Raw genomic sequence first — 27,594 nt, forward strand, 5'->3', positions numbered from 1 at the left:
AGTACATGACAATGTCCTTCTCATTGACCTGCTTGCATTGATTTATTATTATTTATGTTTCTTTTCTTCTTTCTTTCTTTCTTTCTTTCTTTCTTTCTTTCTTTCTTTCTTTCTGTTGGTTACCTGTTACTGCTGATGGGAATGCCTATTTCTTTTTTTTTTCTTTTTTTTTTAAAGATTTTATTTTATTTATTTGACAGAGACAGCCAGCGAGAGAGGGAACACAAACAGGGGGAGTGGGAGAGGAAGAAGCAGACTCCTAGTGGAGGAGCCCGATATGGGGCTCGATCCCAGAACGCCGGGATCATGCCCTGAGCCGAAGGCAGATGCTTAACGACTGTGCCACCCAGGCCCCCCAAGGGAATGCCTATTTCTTATTTGTTTCTCCCCGTCTGACTATAATTTACCTTCTTTCAAAATGCTTGCACTGTCATTTATCTGGTTCTGAATTTTGCTTTGAAAATGCTTTCGTTTTTAGAAGCAAGGAGTGGTTAGTTTCCTTGGATATGAAATGGTAATGGATTTCTAGAGTCCTAGTGACTGTTCTACAATGTTATCTATTCTGTTTGTGTGTGTGTGTGTGTGTGTGTGTGTGTGTGTGTGTGTGTGCTCGCAGACACGTGTTCAAGTATGGCTGGGGTTTTCTTAATCACTAGGGATTTTTTTCATTTCTTCTCTTTAAAGAAAAGATAAAAACACAAATCTTGTTGAAAAAATGGTTTCAACATATACCTCACTGTCATATTATTCTTAATTCATATATCTGTTGGTTGTTACAGTTATCCCACTGCATAAGGTTGTACTCATTTCCCATACAAGTCATTTTAATGCATGAGAAGGAATAAAGCAGATTGAAAGCTTCACTCAGCAGACTAGGTTCATTAAATCTTAAGGACCCTTATGATATTGAACTTGAGAAAGATGAAAGGGAGTAACAGGCCATTGATTTCACACGATGTCACTTGCTAAATGGTTTCTAAACCAAGAGAGCAACCTTTAAACCAGTTTTGGTCTTTGTTGGTCCTGAGCCAAATATCCAATCCAATCAATAGAGTGATACAAAGTTAAGTTAATGTTTGAGGATGTAGCCCACACCCTAAACAAGCTGCATTGTTGATGATGTTAAGACTGGTGGGGCGGACAACTGGAGATGCGTGCTCTAACTTCTTAGTCCAATGTTTTTGCTCTTATGATCCTCTTTATTTTTCTCTTTATTTATTTTTCATTCTTTCTCAATACCCAAAGCATTTACAATTTTCCTCACCTCTTTTAAGTCCCTTTATCCTTCATTTCTGTGCTTGTCACAATTTCTGCAATACAGAAATACTAATCACAAATTATAATTAAATCTGTTGCACATGACCTATGAATGTTTTCCATCAGAGCTGTCTATATATGTTTGAAGAACTAACAGTTATCTATACTTAATGATTTGTTTCATTTGGAGTCCTTGGATAGGTGAGTATGGAAATTGCCTTAGATTCATTTATTCATTTGTTGAGAGCGCAAAGGGTGCCATGTTACAATAAGTGCATTATATTTTATTGCTTTAATATGGGACACTTGTGCAAAGGGCAGACTTTTGAAACCTGAGAAATAAATCACTGTAGATATTCGTAAGGTTTTTTTTCTGCTCGCTAATTCTATGCCCTAAGACAGTTCATTTGTTGTATTTCTTCTTCTCCTTAGGTAAAAATGACCATTGCCGGCCAGTTAGCCTTCAACAGGTGCTTGAAAGACAAACAAACAAAAAGGCAACACAATAGATGAAATCCAGCCAGCATGTAGGGTACTGTCATGTAACTCAGAAGGAAACAAGGTTTTCTACCCTCTGGTGTGAAAAGTTTAATGACATTTCAAATGGTACTATTAATCCACCAGGGAGTGAGCACCTTGATGATATAACTGGGTGTCTATAAAGGACTTTATATCCCTTGCCCAAACCCCCAAACACATGAACGCAAACAAATGACTGCATTCTTGGTGCACGTGGATGGTACTGCCTAAGGTTAAGAATTGTTAAGCTTCAGACTGCTTAGCTGATACCTGCTTTCTCAACTAGAAAGACGGCAAAAATGATGCAAGTGCAGCTACAGCTGTAGAGAATATGCTTTCACTTCCCCTTGTATTTTCACAACTTAAATTGACTGGTGAAATAGGATAATGAATCCCTTTCTGGATCTGAGTCATATTTGTGACAATAGAACCTACCAAGGCTCATAATCATTCCAACTTGGAATGATTCTGCTCTTGTAAGTAGGAATTATCTTAACATGTATTCACAAAACAAATCAGCCCGGGTGGTTTCTGCTTAATAACATTTAACCCAACCTTTTTAGTAGTAACTGCAGTAATTATAGATTTTAGACCAAGAAGACCTTAGTAATTACATAACTAGGTTTTAATAAACTGGGGGCTCATTTTAGGTTGTCATTTCTGCAGATTTCGTATTGTATTGATTTTGGATGGAGTTGCTAGGCCAGTCACGTGGGGTATGCAATTTCAGGAAATGAAAATGTTAACTGCTAGCAATGTTCAGCTAATACTGTTTATTTTTTTCCTTGTATTTATGCCTCAATTTTCCATAAACATAAAAAGAATTAGTATATGAAATACGAGCTCTTCTAGAATATCACTTCGTGATCACGAAATATAACATTCTATGCAATTATTGCTTCAAGTCGAATGAGAAGGAAAATCTCCACTCAAAGAAATCTTTTCCCGTTATGTGCTACAGTGTCTTGTTGGTAAACATGTTTTCTTACTTCATACTTACGACCGTTGAGCACTGCAGTGTACGCAGACATCAGGTTCATGGTTAGTGCCAGCGTTAGTGAGGTGATGTTTTAAACTCAGAGAATAGAGCTGGACTTGACAATACAGATTACCTGGAACACCCCCTTATTTTCAGAAGAGGAAGAGGAGGATTATTAGACTGTTTCAATAACTTTGGCAAAGTTACAGATTAACAAGTAAGGAGTAAAGCCATACTTTCATCATTTCTGGTTGAATGCTTCCACATTACATGATGACTTCTTAACTGTGTTCATCTGCAATCTTATTTTCACTCATTTTTTTAACATAGAGCAGATAGATTTACTAATGAATTCAGAGCACAGACATTGCTGTGATGAGAGAGGTAAAGGATCCAATTTATATTTTAAAAAAAGATAATGTATTTTTATATATTTTAGGTTGCTAAAGTATCTTTGCAAAATTATCGAGATCTGTTTTGAGACTGAATTTGCTGCATTGTTATTTGTTTGTTTTAAAATTGAACTCCTGGGGCGCCTGGGTGACTCAGTTGGTGAAGAGTCCAACTCGGTTTTGGCTCAGGTCGTGATCTCATGGGCTGTGAAATCGAGCCCTGTGTCAGGCTTGGCACTCAGCGGAGAGTCTGCTCGGGGGCTCTCTCCCTCTGCCCCTCCTCCGCCCCTCACTAAAATAAATAAATCTTACATTGGAAACTGGGGATGTACTGTATGGTGACTAACATAATATAATAAAAAATCATTAAAAAATAAATAAAAATAAAAAGGTAGAAAATAAGGGAAACAAGATAACCACACACACAAAAAATTAAACACTTACATCCTTTTTAGGTATTTAGATATTTAACTTAAGGAGCATTACTGTTCCATAAGCATATATATGTGTATATGTGTGTGTGTATACATATATATATATTCTGTGTGTGTGTATATATGTATATTCTGGATTTCAGATTTCCTCCATTTTCGACAGCACTTTATTCTCTGTCGACTTCATATAACATTGGCTACTTGCTGCTTTCAAAAGTGTCATAGAGGAACTTTCATTTTTGCCACCTTTCAATTTAACTCCAGGAAAAATGAACCTCTTCGGGCTTACCTTGGAGGGTTTTCTTGTTACATAAATTTGTCAAGCAAAGTCTGGGAATATCGTTAAAAATTGGAGTTAGTGCATATGGCTTCATTTGCAAGGCCAAATTTGGCCTAGAGTAATGTATACGTAACTCTCCTGGGTGTCTGAGGAAAATCTGATTTTCTGAAAATCTGAAATCTATCTGGGTGGTGGGAAGTTGAAAAGACTCAGAAAGCCCATCAAATCTTTTTGAGAGTTTTTTTTTTAATTTTTTTAATTGAAAAGAAGGAAGATTGTACAAAATTCATTAACCACATATTCCCACTTGGACCCCCAATTAAACCTGCCTCAAAATTGAATCAGTACTTTAGAGCAGCCATAGAGGAATAGAGGAAGAGACTGCTCTCCTGAGGATCCCGGGCGTCTCGTTTTTACATGTCACTGTTTTGTCTGCCCGAAATCTGTGCTTCAAATGCATGGCTTTAGCTGCTGTGGTTTAGTTCTTCATGCATCTTGGACTAGCACTGCTCTCATGTTTTCTCTCTTTTCTGGAATTTTATTTCCATAAGTTAGGTCTGTGCCTGATCTTATTTCAATTATGCAAAACTGCTTCTTTCCAAGAAAAAGGTTCAACTTCTTTTTGCCACTGGTGTTTGCAATGCATGAAAGGAAGTGGTTGAATAGGAATTATGGTTCTTTTCTATGCCTCTCACATTTCTTTCCCCCTGAAGAACATGGTTATATTCCCCAGAACAATAGGATCCAAGATGAGCTGAATCTCCCTTCCTCTTGAACCAAACCCTAACGTTTCCTACATGTCACTAAAGGGATTGCCATGTATTCTTGTGGAAGATGTAGAATTGAGAAGGTGGTCCAGTCACATTGTAACCCCATGGAGTTGCATATTCAATATGATAATTTCTAGCAAATAGTAAGCAAATCGCTTATTCTGACAAAGTCAGTATACTATGACAATTTTCCAATAGTTGGAAGTAAAGGGTTTAGACATAGATTTGCTTTTTAAATTTGCCTAAAGGCATCATATGGACCACTAGTAACCATGCCCATATGTTCTAGGAGACAGAGGGTCTAGTAGACTTAAGTTATAGTTACGATACAGAATATCTAACTAGACTCATCTTTAGGGAAAAGCCTTACAGTAATTTATCCTGAGGGTCAATGGAGTTAAGAGTATATTTCCCCATAGTTATAGATTCCATAACCACTTCTCTCCTTCCACTTTTCGAAGGTGCAAAACATGCAGGTAACTCACCGTCATCTATAGATGCTGGGATTTGAGCATAAGCTCAGCCAATATTGTCACATTTGACCCTATTGCTACCTATGTAGCATAACTGATAAACCAGTGTATCCTAACTTACTAAAGTGTTCTGCATGCAGAAAACAGTTAATAACATTTTGATGAGCAGAGGAAGCAAATCAACTAGGCACAATAAGTTAACCAAGCAATTACATGCAGAGAACCAAGTAGCAATCAAACCTAAGACATGCTGGGAGAATATTATGTAGTTAAACCTCTTCCATAAAACAGTTTCTTAAACTTATTGGAAGAAAAGCAACACTGCAAATGTTCACATGACAAATGTAGCCAATCGGGTGGGTTTCATAGAAAGGTCTTATTAAAAGCTAAGTATGACGTCTAGAGAATATTTTAAAGGTGTCATGGAGATATAAGATATCTGCATCTTGCAAAAAATTATTTTAAGAAAAAGTGTATACAATAGTTTCCATTAGAACATCGTTTCTAATTTCTATGTCTGACCCATTAGTCACATACTGAAAAATGTCTTCCATGTACACTTCAGTGTGCTAAATATTATAGGACTATAATGATGACATAATATTCTCACATGGAAGAAGATGACTGTATTCAAACATATCAAACTCATTTCTTACTCGTCCTGTTCCTTGTCTGATGCTTTCTATTTCATTGAATGAATGGCATAGTATATACCCACTTTCTGGGTCAGAAACCTAGGAGTGACCTTTGATTTCTTCCTCTTCCCCTTTCCACATCCGATTGATCATTAAAAACTCTCACATTACCTCCTTTATGTTCGCACATCTGTCTACTTCTTTTCAGAGGTCATTATAGTTTATTGTTTTGTGAGATAACCTGCTGGGCCTCCTTGTCTCACCTTTCCCCCACCCATCCCATTTTCCACATAGAAGCCTTGGTGATCTTGCTAAGATTTGAAACCGATCATGTCATTCCCCCCAGTAAAAATCCCCCACGTGATCCCTTTTTGCTTTAGTATACCCCCCATCCCTGGCATGAGTCTCTTTGACATGCTGAAGATTATCTGGGAAGAGTATGGTCTGATGATAGTAAAAAGCATGGTAACTAATTTCTCTAGGGTGTGTCCAGGCTACTTTTAGAAGAGAAGTTGTTGTTCTGTGCATTTTCTTACACGGTAATTCTGGCATGCTATCACCTCTTCACAAGCACAGAAACATTTGATTAGCTTATTGGTGAATGCCCTGTGAAGTTACAGTGGAAATTACCATTTCCGATTCTGAATCCATTCCATACGTCTTACTCATGGGTGCAGACAGTGTGGGTTTTATGGTTTCGTATTGTTCGCGGGATTGAAAGGGAAATTGCTTGTGCTATTTTGGGAATCTGCACCTCGAAATGTGTAATATAGTACGTGGAGGAGAAATGGTATTTGCCAAACAGATAAGGGCATGATAAATGAATATGGAAATAACTGTTGGTTACAAATATTAAAATGGCAGAATTAAAAAATGCTTGAAAATTTCTCGATATGAGAATCTTCACACTGCTTGAAAAACCATAACATCTTGTGGAGAAAAAGTGTTACTTTTCTATCCTTCAAAATGCCCCTTTATAATTATTTTAAATGGTTATTTGCATGAGAATAAATAAAATCCCAGCTTGAGAATTTTTCTTGGATTTAAAGCTTGATTATTTTAGTTAAAATCTGAATTTGAGTAACATGTAAAAGAGACTTATTTTAGTCCGTTCTTCAAGGGAAGGGTTATTCTTTGGTATTTTATTTGTTCTGCTTTGTTATTTTGACTTCTCTGTCCCCAGTGTGATGTTGGGGACAGCTCACCTTCTCTGATCAGTGAACATGACATTTTATTTTCTTTCCTGAGATTAGGTATGTAATATATACACAGAGTTTTTATTTATATGAGTTTTAAGTATACGTTCATTAAAGTTGAAAGAAGAGTGCGTAAGTATACACATATGATTACATGAATATATATAAACCTATACTCCAAAATAACATATATATGTATCAACAGAAAAATCAATAGTTTTTCTTTTATTCCAAAGTTAACAGTTGAATAGAGGAAATAGCATATATATATATGTACATATATATCTATATTTTAATCTTTTTTTTCTCAGTACTCTCAATTTATAGGATTCTTCATGGTATTTTCTAAATTATAGTTCTTTTCAAGACACCAAGAAAAGTTGCTGACATAGGTTTTAACACACTAGGCTTTTCTTTGTTTTCCAACTTCTAATTAAGAAGTTCCTTGTTATACTATTGTACAAAGATATTTAATTCCAAAACATCAAATGAAAAATAAAAGATATCCTTAAAATAGTTTGGGACATGACATATTTTATTTTGTTCACCACATCAAATGTTGTTAGAGATCTATGAAGTAACCACCTAGTAGTATTCTAGACTCTGAGGTAAATACAAGGAACCATTACAACTAATTATTATCCTCAGGATAGAATATTAGAGACAAACAAAACAAAACGGATACAAAATGAAATAGGTAGAATTTACTCCATGTTGATGATTATGTATTTGTTTTTTTGTGGTAACTATTCTCAGAAAATGGAGATTGAGTGCTCCCTGCATTGCTATAGAAGTACCTCATAATTCACACTAGGTGAATGTTATTCCGAATGTTGCTATAAAATGTTATTTAGCATTTTGATTAGTATATGAAAATACCTCGAAGTAAAATTTTTCCCAATTTCTCATTACTAAGCTTCCCTGATAGTACTTTTTTTTAATGTTGTATGAAGAAGTACGGATTTTCCTCTGAGAATGAGGAAGTAAAAATCAAATGAGGAAACAGTTTTCTTTTTTTAAATTTTGACTGGGTTACGATTGCTCTTTCTGAGACTAGCTTCGGTGGCAGAATAGTCTAATAAATATGAATGGGTTACGGAAATCAAAGAAAGATTGTACCAAACAAGTTAAACAGGTAAGGAAGACTCCCTCCTTCCTTCCTTCCTTTCTTCCTTCCTTCCTTCCTTCCTTCCTTCCTTCCTTCCTTCCTTCCTCCCTCCCTCCNTCCCTCCGTAAGGGAGACTTTACTCAAAACTTTTCTCATGGGGGAAAAGCTAGGACTCCACTGCACTGAAACAAAAGGCAGGAGACCTTTTAAAGCCCTGGGGTGAGCTGATGGGTACATACTAGAGACCGCTGTGGGTTGCTTAGTGTAATTATGTCCATCGTGCTTGCTAGTTGGTGCTGATGCACTTATGGCTTCTCTACTTCTGCAGAGACTGGGAAGAGGGGTCCTATCTTTCTTGGTGATTACATTACAAAGAGATGGTTCCCCGGCCCTGGAGAAAGACATTCCTGAGTTGTAAAACTGTCAACAAGCTGGGAGAATATTTATATCTCAGAGGAGCTGAGAAAGAGTTTATAATTATAAGGTTTCTAAAGTGAATGCTCTATATTCGATCTGAAGGGTCATTGTGGGTCAATTAATTTCACTTTACTTCAGGGTCACAGACAACCTCCTTTCACCGTGTTTTGCAAATGTGCCACATTGGTTTTGTAAGGAAGAAAAGAGTTTGGGAATTGGGTAGATCCATGAAAACATGTGACACCCCCACTGTAGAATCTGCCAGAGTGAGTAATGTTGGTTGACTATACAAAGAGTAACAGATTATTACTAGCCTTCTGTGGAAGGTTTTGATAAGAAAAGTTTCACATTACTTTGTGACCACAGACAAATCATTTTACCTCTGTAAGCACCAATTTCTTTCAAATTTGTAAAATAGAGATAATTATAGTTTCCCTATCAAATTTACTTGACTGTTACAAGCATAAAAAAGTAGATGGGAATGTTTTGTCATATTGTTTTAAAGGCTACATAAACACCTTTTGCTGTAAAAATGAGATCTCAAAATACTTAGGTATGAATAAAATGCATTTTTTTCCCCTCACATAGTAGTTACACTTCAGGGGGCACAGGCTGGAAGAGTACAGTTCTCAACCTGTGGCTTCCATTTCTAGGTCTTAAGGCAGCTGGCAGCTTTTTGTCATCACTCAGCAAGAAAAGAGAGGGACGTGGGCAGGAAAGCACAAGTACATTTTTGCCCATGTATCATTGGCCAGTACTGAGTCACTTGGCCCTGTGAAGCTACAAGGGAGAATGGGAAATGTAGGCTAGCTGGGCAGCTGTATGGACAGCTTATGTTCAATTTAGCTGTATGCCCAGCTTCGAGTTCTATTATTAAAGAAGACAGTATGCGTGATGGTGAACATCAGCGGTCTCTACCATTGAGATAAATGGAGGGAATGACCAAGACAATAGAAAGTTTAAAAGGGACAACTTGGGTAGTATCAGATAGCTCAAGACAGTGCAGTGGGTTAATAAAGTACCCAAATTAAGTCAAAGTGACAAGTAGTTCATTCTCAGAAAACAGACTTCCTGCTTCCTCCTGAGGCGCCCCCCCCCTTTTTAATGCCTTCTAGTGTCTGATGCGTATAATGCTACTGATAGTGTCTGAACAATGGTTACAAAATTATCTTGCATTAAAAGCCCATGTAGCCAACCAACTATTATTTAATGCTAAGTATGTTTAATGGGTAACCATGTTTGGTACATGGTCTATGAACCTAGTAGCATCATTTGTCTCAGTATATTGTTGAATTTTCAGAAAGCCCTCTATGTTATGTTTTAATTCTTGCAAATTGCATGCCAATTTAATACGAGCTGCATCTAAACAGTAAGTAATTGCTTATGATAATGAGTGCAAACTAATTTGCTAGAATATGTTCATATTCACAAAGCACTTTTATACTGCCTGCTGTTCCAAAAATACTGCTCGCTTGGTTAAATGTAGCTTTTAGATGGCGTTAGTGTCACACATCTGACTAAACTCATTGCTTCAGTAGTATCTACCCAAAAGTCATATGACTATGACTTCAGTATACCAAAGAAGAAACAAAAAGGCATGTCGTCTTTTGATAAATGATTTAGAATATTCAAGGAAAAAAAGGAATCACTTTCTTAATAATTAATTCTAATTAGTGATTGATAGTAGTAAGCTGACTAATTAGTGATTGATAGTAGTAAGCCGACTATACCGAGTTAGAAATGGCCTCTTTTTCCCTCAAGAGTCATAAAATTTAATTTAAATGACTTCAAAGACAGATGGCATGCAAACTTCATTTGAATACAATAACCAATTTAAAATGAATTGAACTTTTAAGGATGATCCTAGATCTGGATGTTTCTAAGTTTGAAGCCTACTTCAGCCCTTAGTAGTGCTCTTCCCTCTTTGCCCTATAGGTCTTTCTCAACCATTTTCAGAGATGCTATTTGAAGATGCTAGAGCTCAGACTTATGTTTCAAACCTGAGGGTCTTTTGAGACTGGGGACCTGAGCATTCAAGGATCTGAGGTGCAGATTGGAACCACCTTGTAATTTTAGTCTAGGAAGATAGAATTTTATGAACCAAATACAAAAGAAGAAAGGTTTGACACTTCCCTGCCCCAGGGCTGATTTGGCACTTTAATCCACCCTCTAATGTTTCAATCATTTCAACTTCAAAAACAACTCTCACACGTAGTTATATATCTTCACATGGGTGGTGAAATAGAAAGATCTCTGTAGAGAACCTTTTTTTTTTTTAACCACTTTCAAAATTCATTTCCTTTGTTGAATTTCATTGGCTAAATATCTTCAAGGGTTAAAAAACTTCCCTCTTTGGATTTTAAATTATAAATACCCACAATTGTTTGTCAAAAAAAGTGGTCTAGCGTCCCAATTTTTTGCTTCTTATAAACTTTATTATGAAAATATGTGGATTGATACATCTCAGAATTGGCTGAATTTTATTCTTATTATCTTCATATGCTGTTTTAGAGAGCCTAACATAAGGAATGAATAAACAAATCAGTTACACATATTTTATTTTAATTTTGGTTACCGTTATTGTTACTTTTTCTACTAAGCATAGAGCAAGACTTAAAAACAAATGAGAGGGGCGCCTGGGTGGCTCAGGGTGTGATCCTGGAGTTCTGGGATCGAGCCCCACATCAGGCTCCTCTGCTGGGAGCCTGCTTCTTCCTCTCTCACTTCCCCTGCTTGTGTTCCCTGTCTCGCTGGATGTCTCTCTCTCTGTCAAATAAATAAAATCTCTTAAAAAATAAATAAAAAAATAAATAAAAAAATAAAAACAAATGAGAAATGGTTTTATTTCCGATAAAGATAGAATGAAAAGATTTGTAATAAATAGCAAATATCACCAAGACACTTATTAAATAATGTTTCTATCTTATGACAGTAGTATCATGTTTTTTTCCCCTACATTTGCGAAGTTATGTGAATCTTTGTAAGGAAATTTGCATTTCATAGAATTATGAATATACTGAGATACTGGAACTGATCTAATCTCTTTTTAATACTGACCTTGAACAGTCCTGATTTCAACTATGTGATTTGTACTCTGTATTTATCTAGAGACTTAATTCAGGACACAAAGAGATAGGAAATAGTGGTGCTTAAAAATGCATCAGCTTCTTTAAAAAAAAAAAAAGTAACTTCCCATTAATACAAGCGGATCTAGGGCTTATTTCTGAAACCCATTTTGTGCCTCTGTGACTTTTCTCATGACAGTCCTGCCCACAATAATATTTTTTTCTCCTATTTTTCCAGAACCGTATTAAATTCTGTCTTCCCTAAAGAGAATTTGGGGGTATTTTGGGAGACCAAGTGAACTCTTCAGTTTGCCTGAGGTAGAGGGTTGGTTTATATGGAGGCTGTTTAAAGTTAAGATAATTTGGTAGAGGGTTAAGTCTTTGAATAGAGGAGTGATTACACATGTTATTTCAAAAAATGAACTTTTAGTTTGTAAGGTAGATTTAAATTAAGGAGAGGCAGGATGGTATCATATCAGTAAGATGAGTATTATGTTTAAGATTAAAGGTGATGTAATATGAGCAGTGGCTCTAAGAATGGGAATATAAGAGAAAGTCAAAAATTGACTTCTGATTGAATGAGTAGTGATAGTTGTGGAAAAACTGGATTCTAGAGCTTTGACACATCCCTATTATCTGCAGGTCTAGCATTGTGCTTTACACATAGCAAATGCTTAAATAACTTTATCGAGTGTAGGGATGTTTTTATTCTTGGATTATGCTGTTACATTGCATTGTATTCTCTTTCTCCATCAGTGTTCTTCTGCTCTTGTCTCAGTATTGTGTTTTGTTTTTGTCAAAAATCCCAACTCCTTATTTTGAGTTAGAATCTTTTCCTACCATCTCACTAAAGCATCTGGCTTTCAGCCTTTCAAGCAACCTCTAAATTAAACTCACACAGGGTTTTGTTTTGTTTTGTTTTTTCCTTGTTATGTTAGAAGAGATATGAATCTTTCCTCCATATTGACCACTATTCCCTGTCTTTGTACTCATCTCTTTCATCACAACCACAGTATATACAGTTGACCCTTAAACAACATGAGTTTGAACTGCATGGGTCCACTTATATGCAGATTTTTTTTGAGACAGTATGCACTGCAAATGCATTTTCTCTTATGATTTTTCTTAATAACATTTTCTTCAGCTTATTTTAGTATATAATATGTATGACATATAAAATATGTGTTAATTGACTATGATATCAGAAGGCTTCGGTCAAGAGTAGGGTATTGGTAAAGTTTTGGCAGAATCAAAGTTATACTTCGATTCGCCACTATAGGTCAGTGTCCCCAAACCCCACATTGTTCAAGGGTCAGCTATACTAATTCCTACACATGCAAATATCAGTAATATATTAGAAAAAACTTTGTTAGCATTAATACTATTTTCTTTTGCTTTTCCATGGCACTAGTGTCCCTCTTAGATTCCAAACTTATAGAAGGAATTAGCTCACACTAGTATGAGCTATCATAAAGTTTGTGATATTTTACTAGCAAATGGGTTTATTTTGGAAGAGCAGAGAATTGCAATTGAGGTCATACAAACTATGGCAAAACCATAGGCAGGTCTAGAGAACAAAGGAGAGGAATGTTCTTTTATAGAGGTAAGGGAGGAGTTGGGAGTGGCATTTACAAAGAGTCCAGGGAGTAAACTAGGAGTCCTAGAGTGTAGTGGCTTTTCATTGGCTGACTTGTGGTAGTTTCTCATTGGCTAGGCTGTTGCTGAGCCAGGAGAAAATCTTTCTTCCTCCTTCTGGAGTAGTAAAGTATAGACTTCTTCTTATTGGGGACTACAATTGAGGAAGAGTGGTAGGGCATGAGACCTCCCCCTTCTGGCCTCCAGACTGCATTTTAAATGAGGTTTCTTTTATCCAGTTGTACAATTTCAAGAGCTAGGGATTTTTCAAGCTACCTTTGTTGCATAGATTCCCATGGCCTACAATCTTTTTTTTTTTTTTTTCTTGGAGGGTTTTTGTTTTATTTATTTATTTATTTATTTTTTAATAATGATTTTTTATTATATTATGTTAGTCACCATACAGTACATCCCCGGTTTTCGATGTAAGCCCATGGCCTACAATCTTACTCAAGATTCTAAATTGCTGTTCATGATCAATACATTTCTTTGTTTAAAAGTTATTTTGAGGGGCACCTGGGTGGTGCAGTCTTAAGCGTCTACTTTCAGCTCAGGGCGTGATCCCGGCATTATGGGATCGAGCCCCACATCAGGCTCCTCTGCTATGAGCCTGCTTCTTCCTCTCCCACTCCCCCTGCTTGTGTTCCCTCTCTCACTGGCTGTCTCTGTCTCTGTCAAATAAATAAATAAAATCTTTAAAAAAAAGTTATTTTGAAGTACTTTTAGATTTTTTTAAAGATTTTATTTATTTGAGAGAGAGAGAGAAGGAACAGGGGGAGGGGCAGAGAGAGAGGGAAAAGCAGACTCCTTGCTGAGTGGGGACACTGACGTGGGGCTCAATCCCAGGACTCTGAGATCATGACCTGAGCTGAAGGCAGATGCCTAACTGACTGAATCACCCAGGTGCCCCTTGAAATACTTTTAGATTTACAAAAAAAGTTACCAAAAAAAAAAAAAAATGCTCTCCTTATCCTTTCAGCCAGCTCTCAAAGTTCACATCTTATATACCATAATACAATGATTAAAACCAGGAAGTTAACATTGATACCATGTACTAACCTATTCTTCAGCCATTCTCAGTTATCCCACTAATGTCCTTTTCTACAGTCCGAGATCTAAACAAAGGTCTCACATTGCATCTAGTTGTCATGTCTCCTCAGTCCCTTCCATTTTGGGACAGCTCCTTAGTATTTCTTTGTTTTTTCCTAAGCTTGACTCTTTTGAAGAATGCTGCCAGTTATTCTGTAGAATATTCCTCAATTTCAGTTTCTTGCATCTTTTTTAAAAAATATTTTATTTTATTTATTTATCAGAGAGAGAGAGAGAGAGCCAGCACAACCAGGGGGGATGGCAGGCAGAGGGAGAAGCAGACTCCACACTGAGCAAGAAGCCCAATGTGGAACTTGATCCCAGGGCCCTGGAATCATGACCTGAGCCAAAGGCAGATGCTTAATTGACTGAGCCACCCAGGTGCCCCTGGTGGCCCCTGTATTAAATATGTAATGTAAATAATTCAAAATAACCTCATGCACTTTTGTGTTCAGGATTTAATTCCACTGCTCAGGGCAGGAAACAGTGTCACTGTCAAAAAGTTATAAGGTCTTTTTGGTATAGAATAGAAGTGATTATTGTGTTAATAGTAAAAATTTGTTCTTTGCATCTGTGTTCGGTAATTCGGGAGCCTTAGAATAAGCTGAAGGCAGGGATAGCTTCGGAGGCAGGATGCTTACAATAAAGCTTTGCAAAGGCCTCACACCTTTTAAAGATTCAGGCTAGACTCTGAAAATGTCAGAATGTGAATGAGTCATTTTTGCTAAGTGTCATTACAGAAACTTTGAGTCTCTCCAAACCAGTCCAGGAAAGCATCATTAAAAAGACTCTAGAGATGATTGAAGTGAGACCTTGATTTGTGAATTTTTTAGCTTCTTTTTCTAAATAAGAATCAGTCATTTGATCTCAGCTCTTCACTGTATCGTGGAAAAGGCACTAGGAATAGAGTTGGCTACAGACCCTCACTGTCTGTGACATTGAGAAACCACTTGCTTTCTCTGGGCTTCCATTTTGTCATTTGAAATGGAAAGATTTGCTTAGTTATCTCTAAGAGTGTTTTAGCATTAAGTCTATGCTTATGTCACTTTTTTATAACATTAATTTTTTGACACGATAGTTCTAATGAATTCTTGACTCTGGAAACTTGATGAAAGCTATTTTCACTATTAACTTTTAAAAAAGAATAAATTTAAGGACATTGTTATTAGTCAAGTACAATTTTCCTAACAGCTAATAATTTAAAGAATTTATTAGGGACTAAATAAAAGGGGGACTGAACCATGAGAGACTATGGACTCTGGGAAACAAACTGAGGGCTTCAGAGGGGAGAGGGGTGGGGGATTGGGATAGGCCAGTGATGGGTATTAAGGAGGGCATGCATTGCGTGGATCACTGGGTGTTATACGCAAACAATGAATCATGGAACACTACATCAAAAACTAAGGATGTACTGTATGGTGACTAACATAACACAATAAAAAATTTAAAAAAATTAAGAGAATTTATTAGGGACTCACACAGCTTATTGTATATTCTTTAAAATAAGATTTTTCTTTAAGTACCTGAAGGTGTGATTTCTTCTCTCCCATCCCTGCTGCCCATAGCTCTAATGCAAATTGATTACTGAATTACTTGTAAGAGACTTTTTAATAAAGTTCACTTACTGCTGGAGGGAGCCTAGGTTCAGAAGGGAAGACATAAGCATTTGATGTTCTTAGGGTTATTGGTTGTGGGATTGCTTTGCTTGGTTTTATTTTTAACTTTAGATCACTTTGCTATCTTTATGAAGTTTTTTCCTAATCTGATTGGCAGAAGGAATACCACTTACTTGTTTTTCTTTTCAGGAAGAGAACTTAGATCCCAGGAGCCTTTTAAAAGTTTCCAGGACTTAAAATTTGATCTTGGAACAAGCTTGGGCCACTCAAACTATTGAACTCAACTGTTCCTGGAGGGAATATTTTCTAAATAACATGTTTAGAGAGGGAAATAATAAATAGCTTAAAAAAAAAACCATATTGCAAAGAAATCACTAAAGTGGAGTATTATTGTATAGATTTTCTAAAACAGTATTCACTGCCTTGAAAATTATCTCAAAATATTCAACTACTTATGTGACTTTGATCTAAAAAGATATAAATATAATTACTCTGGTTTATCATTTTTCTGCTTATTTTTTAAGGTTACCATTAATCACTGCCTTTAATATTGTCACCTTTTCAAAGATTTCTTAAAAATCCAAACTAGATGACATGGCTGAATACCATTTATCTGACATCTCTCGTAAACTATCCTTCCCTGATATTTACCTTTAATGCACAGGTCCTACCTGTTCGGGGGACCAGGGCTCTGTGTTTTAAGTTTTATATTCTTAGCTTCATTCACATAATTGGCAAATATCAGACAGCCAGCAGGTATGTCAGCTTAAGAATTTTTCTTGTTTCAGTTAATTTCCTTATAAGACAAAAAAAGAGAGTAACTTATCCAGGTGACTACACTTGGCTTCAGTGATTGATGATGTAGAGTCATAACCACCCACAAGACCAGTGAACACCATTCATATCTCTTATATGAATGCTGTCTTTTTGATTGTGCAATGCACAATCTGTGTGTAATTTGTGGTATCTCTGAATAAATGTCTAGGATCTGGACAGGGTAGGTCAGCCATGAATCCACTTATATTCTAAAGAATTACTTCAGTTATTAAAGAGGAACACACTTGTTTTCAAAAGAATGGATACATTTTTTCATGTAGCATACTCTTTCCATAAATGTCAAAATAGGAAAATGTCAAATATCAGAACGAGAAATATACGTGATGCATTTTTAAATATATTGTTCTTCCCAAGATCGCAGAATGTAGAATTTTTATTAAAGAAAATGCAGACTATAGAAAATACGGAATATTTATTAGATAAAGATTTTTATTAAGAGAAAAGTTTTGGGCCGGTAGGGAAAAGGAAAATTTCCTCACTTATTGAAGTGCATAATTACTGTTGAAATTATCTTGGAGAGTAATAATTCCCGACCTTATAGGAATCATGATAGCTTTTTGCTATTCCATCTTCTAGATGGTTATATTTTGATTAACGTTTCTTATTGAATAAGCACCCACCACTTTTTATTTTAAAATGGTATCTTGGCTGAGCCAGAGCCGAATGTCATATAGGCCAGCTTAGTGGAGAAAATTCCTCTGCTCGCACATCTCCTAAGTCTACTGTAGAATGTGTGATCCAGCCTCCTTTGATCCCAGGGCAAGTTTGGGAGACATGAATTGTTAATGCCTAGCGAATCCTTGGAGACCCGAGAGTCTAGCAGTATCTCTGATTTGTATGGGGTTCAAGAATCTTCGTGAAAGAGCCTGAACTGAGTTCATGATTGGTGTTTAATAGACCAGCACGTGTGCAGTGACCCTGGATAGTGTCACTCTGGGAAACTCCACTGGACAAAAGCAGGGTGTTCACAATTTTGACTTTTCCCATCTTTCCCAGTTTGCATGAAATTTAATAAATAGTCATCAAACTGTTTAAAAAAAAAAACCTCAAAAAATTACCTTAATTCCTAAAGGTCTGGGATTCTGGTGGAACATGTGACTTGCAGTATATGAGAAGCCTCCTGTTGTTTTATCTTGAATGTTGTAATGAGCTACTTTGAAAAGGCTTTCATTGTTTGGGAATTGCTTTAACTCTTCTTGACTTTCTTTGCTCTGGTCTGATGCAGACTACAGCCAGTACCGAAGCCATTTCAGTGATAGGTCATGTTTCTTGCGCTGTTTCTTTTATTAAGGACTTATCTGCTTTCTTTCTCAAAGATATACAGGTAAAAATCCTATGTCATTTTCTTTCTTTTTAGCCAGTTGTAATGCATTGGTCAGTTCTACCAAGTCTCTGTCCTCTACAAAGAGGCTCAAATTATGAGATATGGTCTTTATTTTCATTTTCTTTCCCTAGTATTTGTTCATCCTTAGATGAACAGTAGAATTGAGCTCTGTCTCTTACTTCTCAGAGTCGGCGATTGTTGTTACTACTTTTCAATTTAGAGTTGATCACATATTTTGGGCAGGAATTCTTATTACTTATTACTTATTTGTTCCATTCATCTCTTCTGGTTATAATGCCCACCTTTCCTGGGTTGTTAATGTTCCTATTATGAAACAATAGTGCTCAGTTTCATGAAATAACTCCTTGTGATCTCGCAAAGAATTTACAGAAACTTAAGCTGCAATAAGTTGTTGATTTAGTGTACATGTGAGTTTGTTAAGATTTATTCTTTTTTTAAGTTTCACCAGTTTAGAAATTTTACTATGGTTGAAAACTTTTTTTTTTTGGTCATAGAAATTGACCTCCTCATTGTTTTTGCTTTCTATGAACTTTACTCAAAATAATGCCTCTGCAGGTAGAAATTGTTCAGAAAATTTAAATTTAACAATAGCATCTGCACAAAGTTATAGAAGGAATAAAAGCTCTTCTTGCTTATAATTGTTTTATTTTAATTCCATCTGACTACCTTAGTTTAATTCCAAACTTTAATGGGGAAAAAAGGGTTATATCCCTGTTACATTTAATAAAATGATAATGGCCTGAATGTTTCATGTTGGCTACACAGTGACATTTGAATTATAGGCTTTCAGAAAGGAACCTTTTATTCGTATACGTATGCGTTAGAGATTAATGTTTAGAAGTGATTATTGTTCATATAGCAAGGATGCAGAGCAACTAGTAAACAAGCCGACCTATGCATGCCGATTGTGTTTCTTTTTCAGGAAGGTTCAATCCATTTGGGGGAACATATTAACTTTTGCAGAAACAAACGAGGCTGAAGTGAGCACATTTAGGGAAGAGATGGTTGGCAATAAGACAAGGAGAGGAGAGAGCCCTTTATGTAAATAGATGTTAAATAAAATCTAAAAATATTTCTTTTTATAACATCACAGGCAATTCAGACATTAGAAATAAGAGCCCATGTATAATTTTTACAAACATTTATTGCAGCATAAAGTATGTTGACACAGATAAATTTGCATCTGATGGAACCAGCTCTGCTAATGAATTTGCAGTAATACAGATTTGCTGCACGACTTAAAAGTGGAGATTGCTGAAGACCACTTTAAGTTTTAGTCATCCATACATTCAGTGATGTGATGGATGTCGAGGTTAATTTGCAATAAATCCATTAGTAGTCATGGCACTGATGTGTCAGTGATTGTCATATAGCACCATGCATAAATAATAAAGGTGACACATTTCTTCATGTGCCTTTCTATGTTCCTAAAACGCTCGGAACGGTGATTAAGATGTACTGTTGCTGCACGTTGAATTCACTTATATAATACAATAAAGCATGTTAAAATTAAAATAATAAAGCTAGACTGCAGTTCATTTTGTATAGACTTCCTCCTTTATTTAGCAGTCGAAGTGAATTTTTTTGCATCGTGCTATAAATCTTACCATGCTAGCTGTTTTATGATGATGAACTAATATTCTTTTTCTCATGAAAGCTGCCATGTGATGCAATTTAATATCCTTCTTATTGTCAACTACTAGTGAATGTAAATAATAATATAATGGGTTTTTATGGAAAAACTGCTAATCCAAGGAATGAAATACTGAAAAGTTTAATAAGAACTGGGGTGGAGGAAAGTCATTTCTTCAAAGGCATTTGGTTTTCACGCCAACTTTGAAATGACAAACTTTTCCAAACTTATTAAAATAAAACAACAATGCTGCAGTGTTAGTTATTTAATAATTTTTTTGTTATTTTTTATTTTTAACACACGCACTTGCACGCGCGTGCGCGCGCACACACACACACACACACACTTCCACCACGCACACCATCTGTTCTCTGTAAAATTTACTGGGCACTTACCACATGCCAGGAATTGGACTAAGGTGTTACTGTATGGTATCTCATTTAATTTTGGCAGGAGCGCTATGAGGTAGATAGTGTTAGTATCTTGTTTTGCAGATGGGATATCCAAGACTTAGAATAAATAGGTTGGTCAAAGTCGTTGTTGCTAGTAAATGATTCAGCTGGAATTTGAACCCAGGTCTATTCAGAGCCTGCATTCTTAATTTTTTAGCTGTCTACTATATAGTAAGTACATCATGTCCTTGTTCAGAAAAATGCATGCTAAATGAAGTCGATTTTAAAACTTTAGTCATCTGACCTGCTGTATTTTATTGTGGGAGTACTGTCATATTTTTAAGGTTACTAGAATAGAATACACTGTAATTTTCTATCTTGATAGAAAGGGGATTTAAGAACATAGGAGATTTTGTAGAGTTTGACATGATTTTTTTTTTTCTTTTAAGAAAGCCAAGATGCTTATAGAGGTAGGGAAAGAGTGGCAGGGGGGAACTGGACATCTAATTCTCTCACTTATGGAATTATCCTGATGAGAACAATACAATCCACTGTTGAGCATACAGAAGAAGAGGCAAAAGAGATTGCTTTCCAGATGTATCTGGAGAAAAAAGATGCTAGAAATAACTGCATTGTTTGGCACAAAGTACAATTGTTTTTGCTTTGTTTTGGTAAAACTTGAAGTGGAAAGTCATTTTAAGGAAGACAGAGTAGTTAATAGCATGCTAGTTGCCAAGTCTTAGCACTTACTGAAATATGAGATGAAATCAAATTTTGAGTAACGATGTTTGTACTGTGACATTTACCTTACTGAAAATATAAACCTTTGAATTATTATCCTCACATTCTGTAACTGAGCAACTAGAAACGTTCATAGTTCCATAAGTTTTGGGAAGTATAACCTAAACTAAATGTTAATTTACATATATTAAATGTTCTGTCATTTCACATTTACATGTTATTTTTCTTTTTTTAAAAGCATTGTGAGGTGAAAGGACAGTATATGATCATGAAGTGCAAATGTCACTTTATGGATATGAGACATTAGAATATGATAACAGTTGGCCTTGATAAATTCAGACTGACACATCCAATTAACTTTTTCTTGACTGTCTTGTTATGATAACAGAAACATTTCTGTAATAAAAAAAAAAAAGTACAAGAGTAGGAGTCTGGATACTAGGTTTCCTACCAGCTCTGCCACTTAACCAAGGTTGCAACTTTAGATAACAAATCAATCTTTATGACTAAATCTCCTCAAATGTAACATGGGACTATTGCTTCCCCTACTTTCCATACAGAAGTAGAGAAGAAATGAAAAATTGTTGTGAAACGGATATTTTAAATATTAAGAACCACTCTGGTGTAAGATATTTTACTTTATACCACCTTCTTCTGGTGATTCCGGAAAACATCTGAATTCTTAGATATGTTTTACATTGTTAGGCAGCATCTCTAGTTTTGAATATTTGTCTTAATTCATAGGAACTATGTAGTCAGTAGAGAACAAAGTTAATTAAAAGCTGCAAAATAAAAGTAATCAAGTACCCACATTCAGAGGTCACCACCACAGTCTCCTGTTAAAGAAACCTTCACTTTTATATGTTCTTGTCCGATTTTTATCAATGTAGTAGTTTTAGTGAGACCTTCAATAGTTAATCATCTGAGAAAAATGACCAAGCTGAAAAATATTTATCAATTATTTCTTGCTTATCAGTATCCTGAGTAATAAGCTTCTGATGATGTAGAATAATGGTCCTGGAGGCTCCAGGATTTCTGATACACAAATCTCTATATTCTGAATGGTTTTTACTTGCATAATGATTGTACCCTTGAAGTACAACTTAACTATTTTCACAGGAGAGAGATAAACTACTTTCATGCATTAGTATCCAAAGAAAATCAACAGAGAATGCATAGCCTTTCTGCCGTTGCATTCTAATAAGGTTCTATTTTATCACTTTTACATTTACAAGTATCCTGACATGTTTCTATTGTCATGTCTACCCAAGGCCTTCTGAACCACTCAGGCAGGAGGCATATTGCAGAGGTCTTGGAGTTTCTGAAAGGCCTGTGGAAATGTTTCAAACAGAATACGAAGGGCAGTTGGCTCCAAAACACAAAAAGAGAAAACAAAATATTATCAGCTATTTAATTAAATTAACTCAAACATGAGATTAAGTCAACGTCATTCAATTGTTACATTTGGTAATGACAGAAATTTAATATATAGAAATCTTAAAAACATCCTGCTATACACTCACCTTTTATGTATAAGCCTTACTCTTGGTAGAAGCTATTTTTCTATAAACACAAGATGCTCTGTGCCCTAAATTTAAATATTTACTCTTACCACTTTCCTTACCATGTTTGGCGCATAGTGGGAACACAATAAGTATGTATTGGCTTCCTTTGTTATTGGAAGTCTATATTAACATTTATAAATTGTATCCTAATGACATCCATTCCTAGGATAACTTCGCAAATATTTCTGTGGCCCCTTTTAGTGTGGAGAAAGGTCTTTTCTCCTCTCTTTCTCCATATATACATATACATATACATATATATCTTTGCATGTCTCTTCCAAATGTTCTGACTTAGAGATTCCATTTTATTGCATTCAGCGAAATAGATTCTGTTGTGGTGTAATGAGATAGGACTTAAGTGCATTGGATGCTTAGTAAACTTGTTTGAAACAAAGCTCTTTTTAAAGTAAGATGGATAATTTACTGACATCAACACCATAAATTCAAATTTGAACATTCACCAGAATGAGGCTATGATATACTTAGTATTGTAAGACTAGCATTCACTTTTGAAGAAAAAAATGGGTCTTTTTGTGATCCTGGATAGCTTGACAGCTACTAGATATTGCTTGTTAAATAAGATCTCACTTTTGTTGATGAGATCTATTATCTGTATTTTCCTGACATGACTGCCGGGGCTTATGACGATTTATCCATTAGTTATCATCTGTCATATGTGAATAGACCCTTTCCCTAAATCCTAAAAGTTGATTGGTAGTGTAATGGTGATTTGCTTCACTGTGCTGTATGACCCTGTCACATGCACATGCAACTCTTGTTTCAAAAACAAGTTGATATATGTTTCAGCCAAAGTTAGTGTTTCCTGCTAAACTATTTCTAAAACACAGGCGGGGAGAAATAAAACCCCATCAGATTCCAGGCTTGTCCAACTCAATGGGAAAAGTAGTAGTAGTAATCACCCATTTGTTCTGAAACACCTGCTGGTAGGTTTAATGAGTATATTAAAAACTGAGCTGCCTTGAGAATTCTTTTAAAAATCCTCTGTTCTCTTTCTTGAGCCTGTTTGATTGAAATCTGTGATTTGCTCACTGTTTTTGCCATAGTTCATGTTGGTTTTTCATTTTCGCCATAGTGCAAATTTAATCATTTATGGATATGTCAATGTAACAAATACAGGAAAGTTGTTTACCTGATGCATTTGGACTAATTGGTTTTGGTCTTTCTTTTCCAGCTGGGACAACATATATCTTTAGCAAAGGTGGCGGACAAATCACGTATAAGTGGCCTCCTAATGACCGGCCAAGTACACGAGCAGACAGACTGGCCATAGGGTTTAGCACGGTTCAAAAAGAAGCTGTATTGGTGCGAGTGGACAGTTCTTCTGGTCTGGGCGACTACCTAGAGCTGCATATAGTAAGTACTTTAAAAATAAGATTCAGCTTTTATTTTTTATTAGTTTTTTAAAAAAATGATAAATAACTTATAATTCTGCCTTTTGGATGTTTCTCCTTCCCAGTAACCAGCACTTCGGTACAGAAAATATAAATACACTTAGGTAATAAGACCTTAGTCCAACTGTTGTTGCTAAAAATGTTCTTTACAATAGAAAATATATTTTTTTGGTTGTTAAGTGTGAATTCCTCTCAAGTCTCTGTTCACAAAGATTTATTTCAGTATGTTTTTAGTGACTTCAGGCAGACTTGCCAAATTAATAAGCTGAGTTATTGCCTAGTTGATACTGTTCCATCTGATTAGAAGCATGAGGTTGTAATACTGGTAACATCAAAAGATCTGAACCCAGTGTCCTTATTTCTTTCCTCACTTGAGAAAAGAATTGTCTAAAGTTAACATGCAATGGATGGGAGAAAAGGGAACTTCAAGGGTAATTAGGGATAGAAAAGAAAATGGTGAAAAGATTGTTTCTATGCCATCTTATACTCATTTTGATACATAAGTGTGAAGAAAATAAAATGGACTCTTAGCATTTATATCCTGGGATGATTCCTTTTTTCCCCAAGCTCTAAGCCTACTTTAAGAATTCAGTCAGCATATCATAGATAACAAATTTTTAAAAAAGACTTTTTTTTTTTTAACTTTTCAAAGTTGCCATAACTGCCTATAGCTTGGAGACTCTGCCCTATATCTCTGCATTCAAAGAGTTACTAATTTGTATAGTTGTAATTCTTTATGTCATTTTAGAGCAATATTTGCCAAGTACATGCAGTCTCTCACTGTTAAGTGATATTAATATTTTACTAATATATAAAAGTAACAACCATAGGAAAGTGTCGCATATTCAAAAAGTCTAATGCGTTCTTGTCATCATAGTTCTTAGTTGAATATCTGTAATTTCCAGAAGGTTTAAAAAGTATATAAGTCTCTCCCCATTTCCCCTTTTATCCCTGAGGTATAGTTTATCCTTTCTGTCCAATGTAATTATGTAAGTTTGTTTTGTTTTCCTTTTGTCTATCCCTATAAGTTCTCCCTTTACCAGCACCCATGCCTCAGAAGACAATTTGATTAGGTCAACACACTCTTTTCTCTTAGAAACTGGCCTTCAGGTGTTCATTCTAAAATGATTAGGAAAGCCATCAAACACCAAAATGCATGATTGCAGACTTTTGTAGGGTCTTAATTCTTGAAGATTTATTCATTTATTTTCTTAATCTTAGTTTTCCACTAGACTTCTAGAATTTCCATTTAGCTGAGTAGGAGTTTACACTGACCACAAGAGCTGAATTCATTGCTAATCTTAGAAGAAAAGGAAAAAAAAAAAAAAACCCACAAAAACAAAAAAACACCTCAGCACAACCATTATTGAACTGTTGTAAATTTTCAATTCAAAATGCAGTTGTCAAATAGGAACCCTGGGAAAGTAATTTCAACTGCCTTTCAGCAAATATCTAGCAATCAAAATTGAAAGCATCTGGATTTTTACGGCATCATAAATAAATGATCAGTTGAGATAAGCTTAACTAGTGCAGCAAGGAATCTTGCTGTTTAGAGTAATCTCAACTTTCTAAATGTATTTGCTCCATTCTGATTTAAGAGCCTTGCTGCTTCAAAAAGTAAATAAATAAAAAAGAAAACAAGAGCTTTTCCTCCTGAAAGAAATTACTTATTGATCCATTACCAATTACACATTTACCCTGAGAAAAGGTTCTACAATGATCACTCTTAAATCATAAGGGGCTATGTTACTGAATTACTCAAACCACTGTTGTTTGTTTTATGGTCAGAGGGTTTTAGTCTACAAGAATGGGTATTTTTTTTTTTTCCAATTTTGATCAAATGTGGGCTTAAGAGTCCCTTCATACGTAATGGATTGCCTTTCTAGGTGTCCATAACAACCCAGTACCTTCCATAGCTCCTTTACTTGCTGTGGACCTCTGACACCTGTCCTGTGAGGGCCTCCTTCTTTATGAATCTCCTTCTTGGTTTGCCTGCCTATTCACTTTAGGTTCAGTCTTTGTCACGACACGTTCTCCCTCTTGGTTTTGCTCTCTTCAGACTTTTGCTTGATCTGAGAGCCGGTACGTGACTGGGAAATGGAAAATATATATTGGTTTCCTGGGCTTACTAAACCTTACCCTTGTTGGTCATCCCTACTCCTCCTGTCTCCATTACTAGTACCTGTCTTAGTCCAAATCTGGCCAACTAAAACTTATCTCCCTTCCTTTTCTCTCATTGCTTGCAAGTTGTGATCAGCCATTAATGACTCAGCAAGTTGCTTATATGGGAGACAGGTTACTTCTTTCCATGTTTCGACATACTAACAAAATGAACACAAGGCCAGTGTTGTTTTGTATTGTATTTTATATTACTGAAGCTTACTTCTAACTCCTATAATGTTGGGTACTGGGAAGATGAAGAGAAAGAGGAGTTAGAAATTTAAAAATGCAAGGGGAAGGGAGGAAGAGAGGGAGGGAGAGAGAAAGAGAGGGTAGGTGGATCAAAGAAGGGAAGGAGGAAGAAAAGAGAAGAGGAACGAAGTGTCTAGGGACCAGAGTTGTTAACAGCAGTTGAAAGAAGTATTCTTAATAATAATATAGATTTGAGAATATTCAGACCCTATTTTATCAAATTATTAACTACCTTTCAGTCTGTCCCAATTTCTCTCAAGTCATTTCTTCTGCTGCTTTCAAGAATGGAAATTTGAAAGGAAAACAAGATTTATAGTTTGTTTATTAGTGTTCTTTGATTTTGGTTTATGAATGTACCTGATTTAAAAATTAACCTGATTAATACCATACATGATATGTTTTATCTTTAAAAGTTAATTATTATTATCCATTGAACTACCAGAAAAACTTCTGTAACCCCTCAAGGTCAGCCAAATATAAGCTCTGTACTAATCTTTAAGAATTGTTTTTCTACCCTTAATTAGTAAATTAACCAATAAGTTGGTTGTACTCCTCAAAAGGTGCTCTGGTCTTGCTGAAATGTACAATACCATTTCAGTTAGATAAGTTTTAAAATATGATTGCCACATAATTTCAGTGAAGATGTGAATGTCTGACATCATCCCTTTTTATCAGAATGATTATGTTTGATTTTTACTTGAAAATATAATCATATTTAAATTTTGATTAATTATACCTTTAAAACTATAACAACTTAGAATAAAATGGTTTTTGATTCAGGTGGCCTAGTTTTTATAGATTTTTTAAAATTATATAAATATTAATGCTACTACTGTTAATCTCAAAGCCATATGATGTTGCTATTGAAATTTGTAAGTTTTTAGGAGGGATGAGCGCAAGAAAAACACACAAAGGGAGGAGCAATTAATTAACATAGGGCCTAGAATACAAGTACTCAATATATATTTTCTGAAATAATAAATGAATTAATGAATTATATATTGAAAATATGGCTTAGGTGAAGAATAGGCAGTCAGCTTTTCATTAGTTAATGTGAAGTCACAGATGCAGTTTAGTTTCTATATATCTCAGAAAAAGACATGTTTGTAACATAGAATAAATGTAGCACTTGATACGCAGTAGCTATATTATTGAAAAGTTGCATATTTTTATTGATGTTGTTTTCTGAGTCTTCAAGTAAGAATTGATTATGGTAGTTGATGGTTTAAAGGAAGAGTGTGGTAGGAATTTTTGTTGTATGAATGATTATCTTTCCTTAGTAATTATCTCATTTATTGTAACTTACCTTTATCGTGAATTGTTCTCTAGTCATTTCATATCTGCCCACTACTTTCCAATAGAGATAAACTGTCTAATGGCAGAGAACATAAT

At 35.5% G+C, this 27,594-nt stretch overlaps 1 protein-coding gene across 1 annotated transcript in view; it reads left to right on the top strand.

Moving 5' to 3' along the window:
• Window positions 1–27,594, top strand: part of NRXN1 (neurexin 1) — a 1,086,056-nt gene that overhangs the window by 759,430 nt on the left and 299,032 nt on the right. Inside the window, 1 exon segment of the mRNA XM_040623491.1 lies at window positions 23,571–23,752. Coding sequence (XP_040479425.1) covers window positions 23,571–23,752 — 182 coding nt within the window.

This window comes from Ursus maritimus, unplaced genomic scaffold (genome assembly GCF_017311325.1).
Source record: "Ursus maritimus isolate PB19 unplaced genomic scaffold, ASM1731132v1 scaffold_6, whole genome shotgun sequence".
Taxonomy (NCBI): Eukaryota; Metazoa; Chordata; class Mammalia; order Carnivora; family Ursidae; genus Ursus; species Ursus maritimus.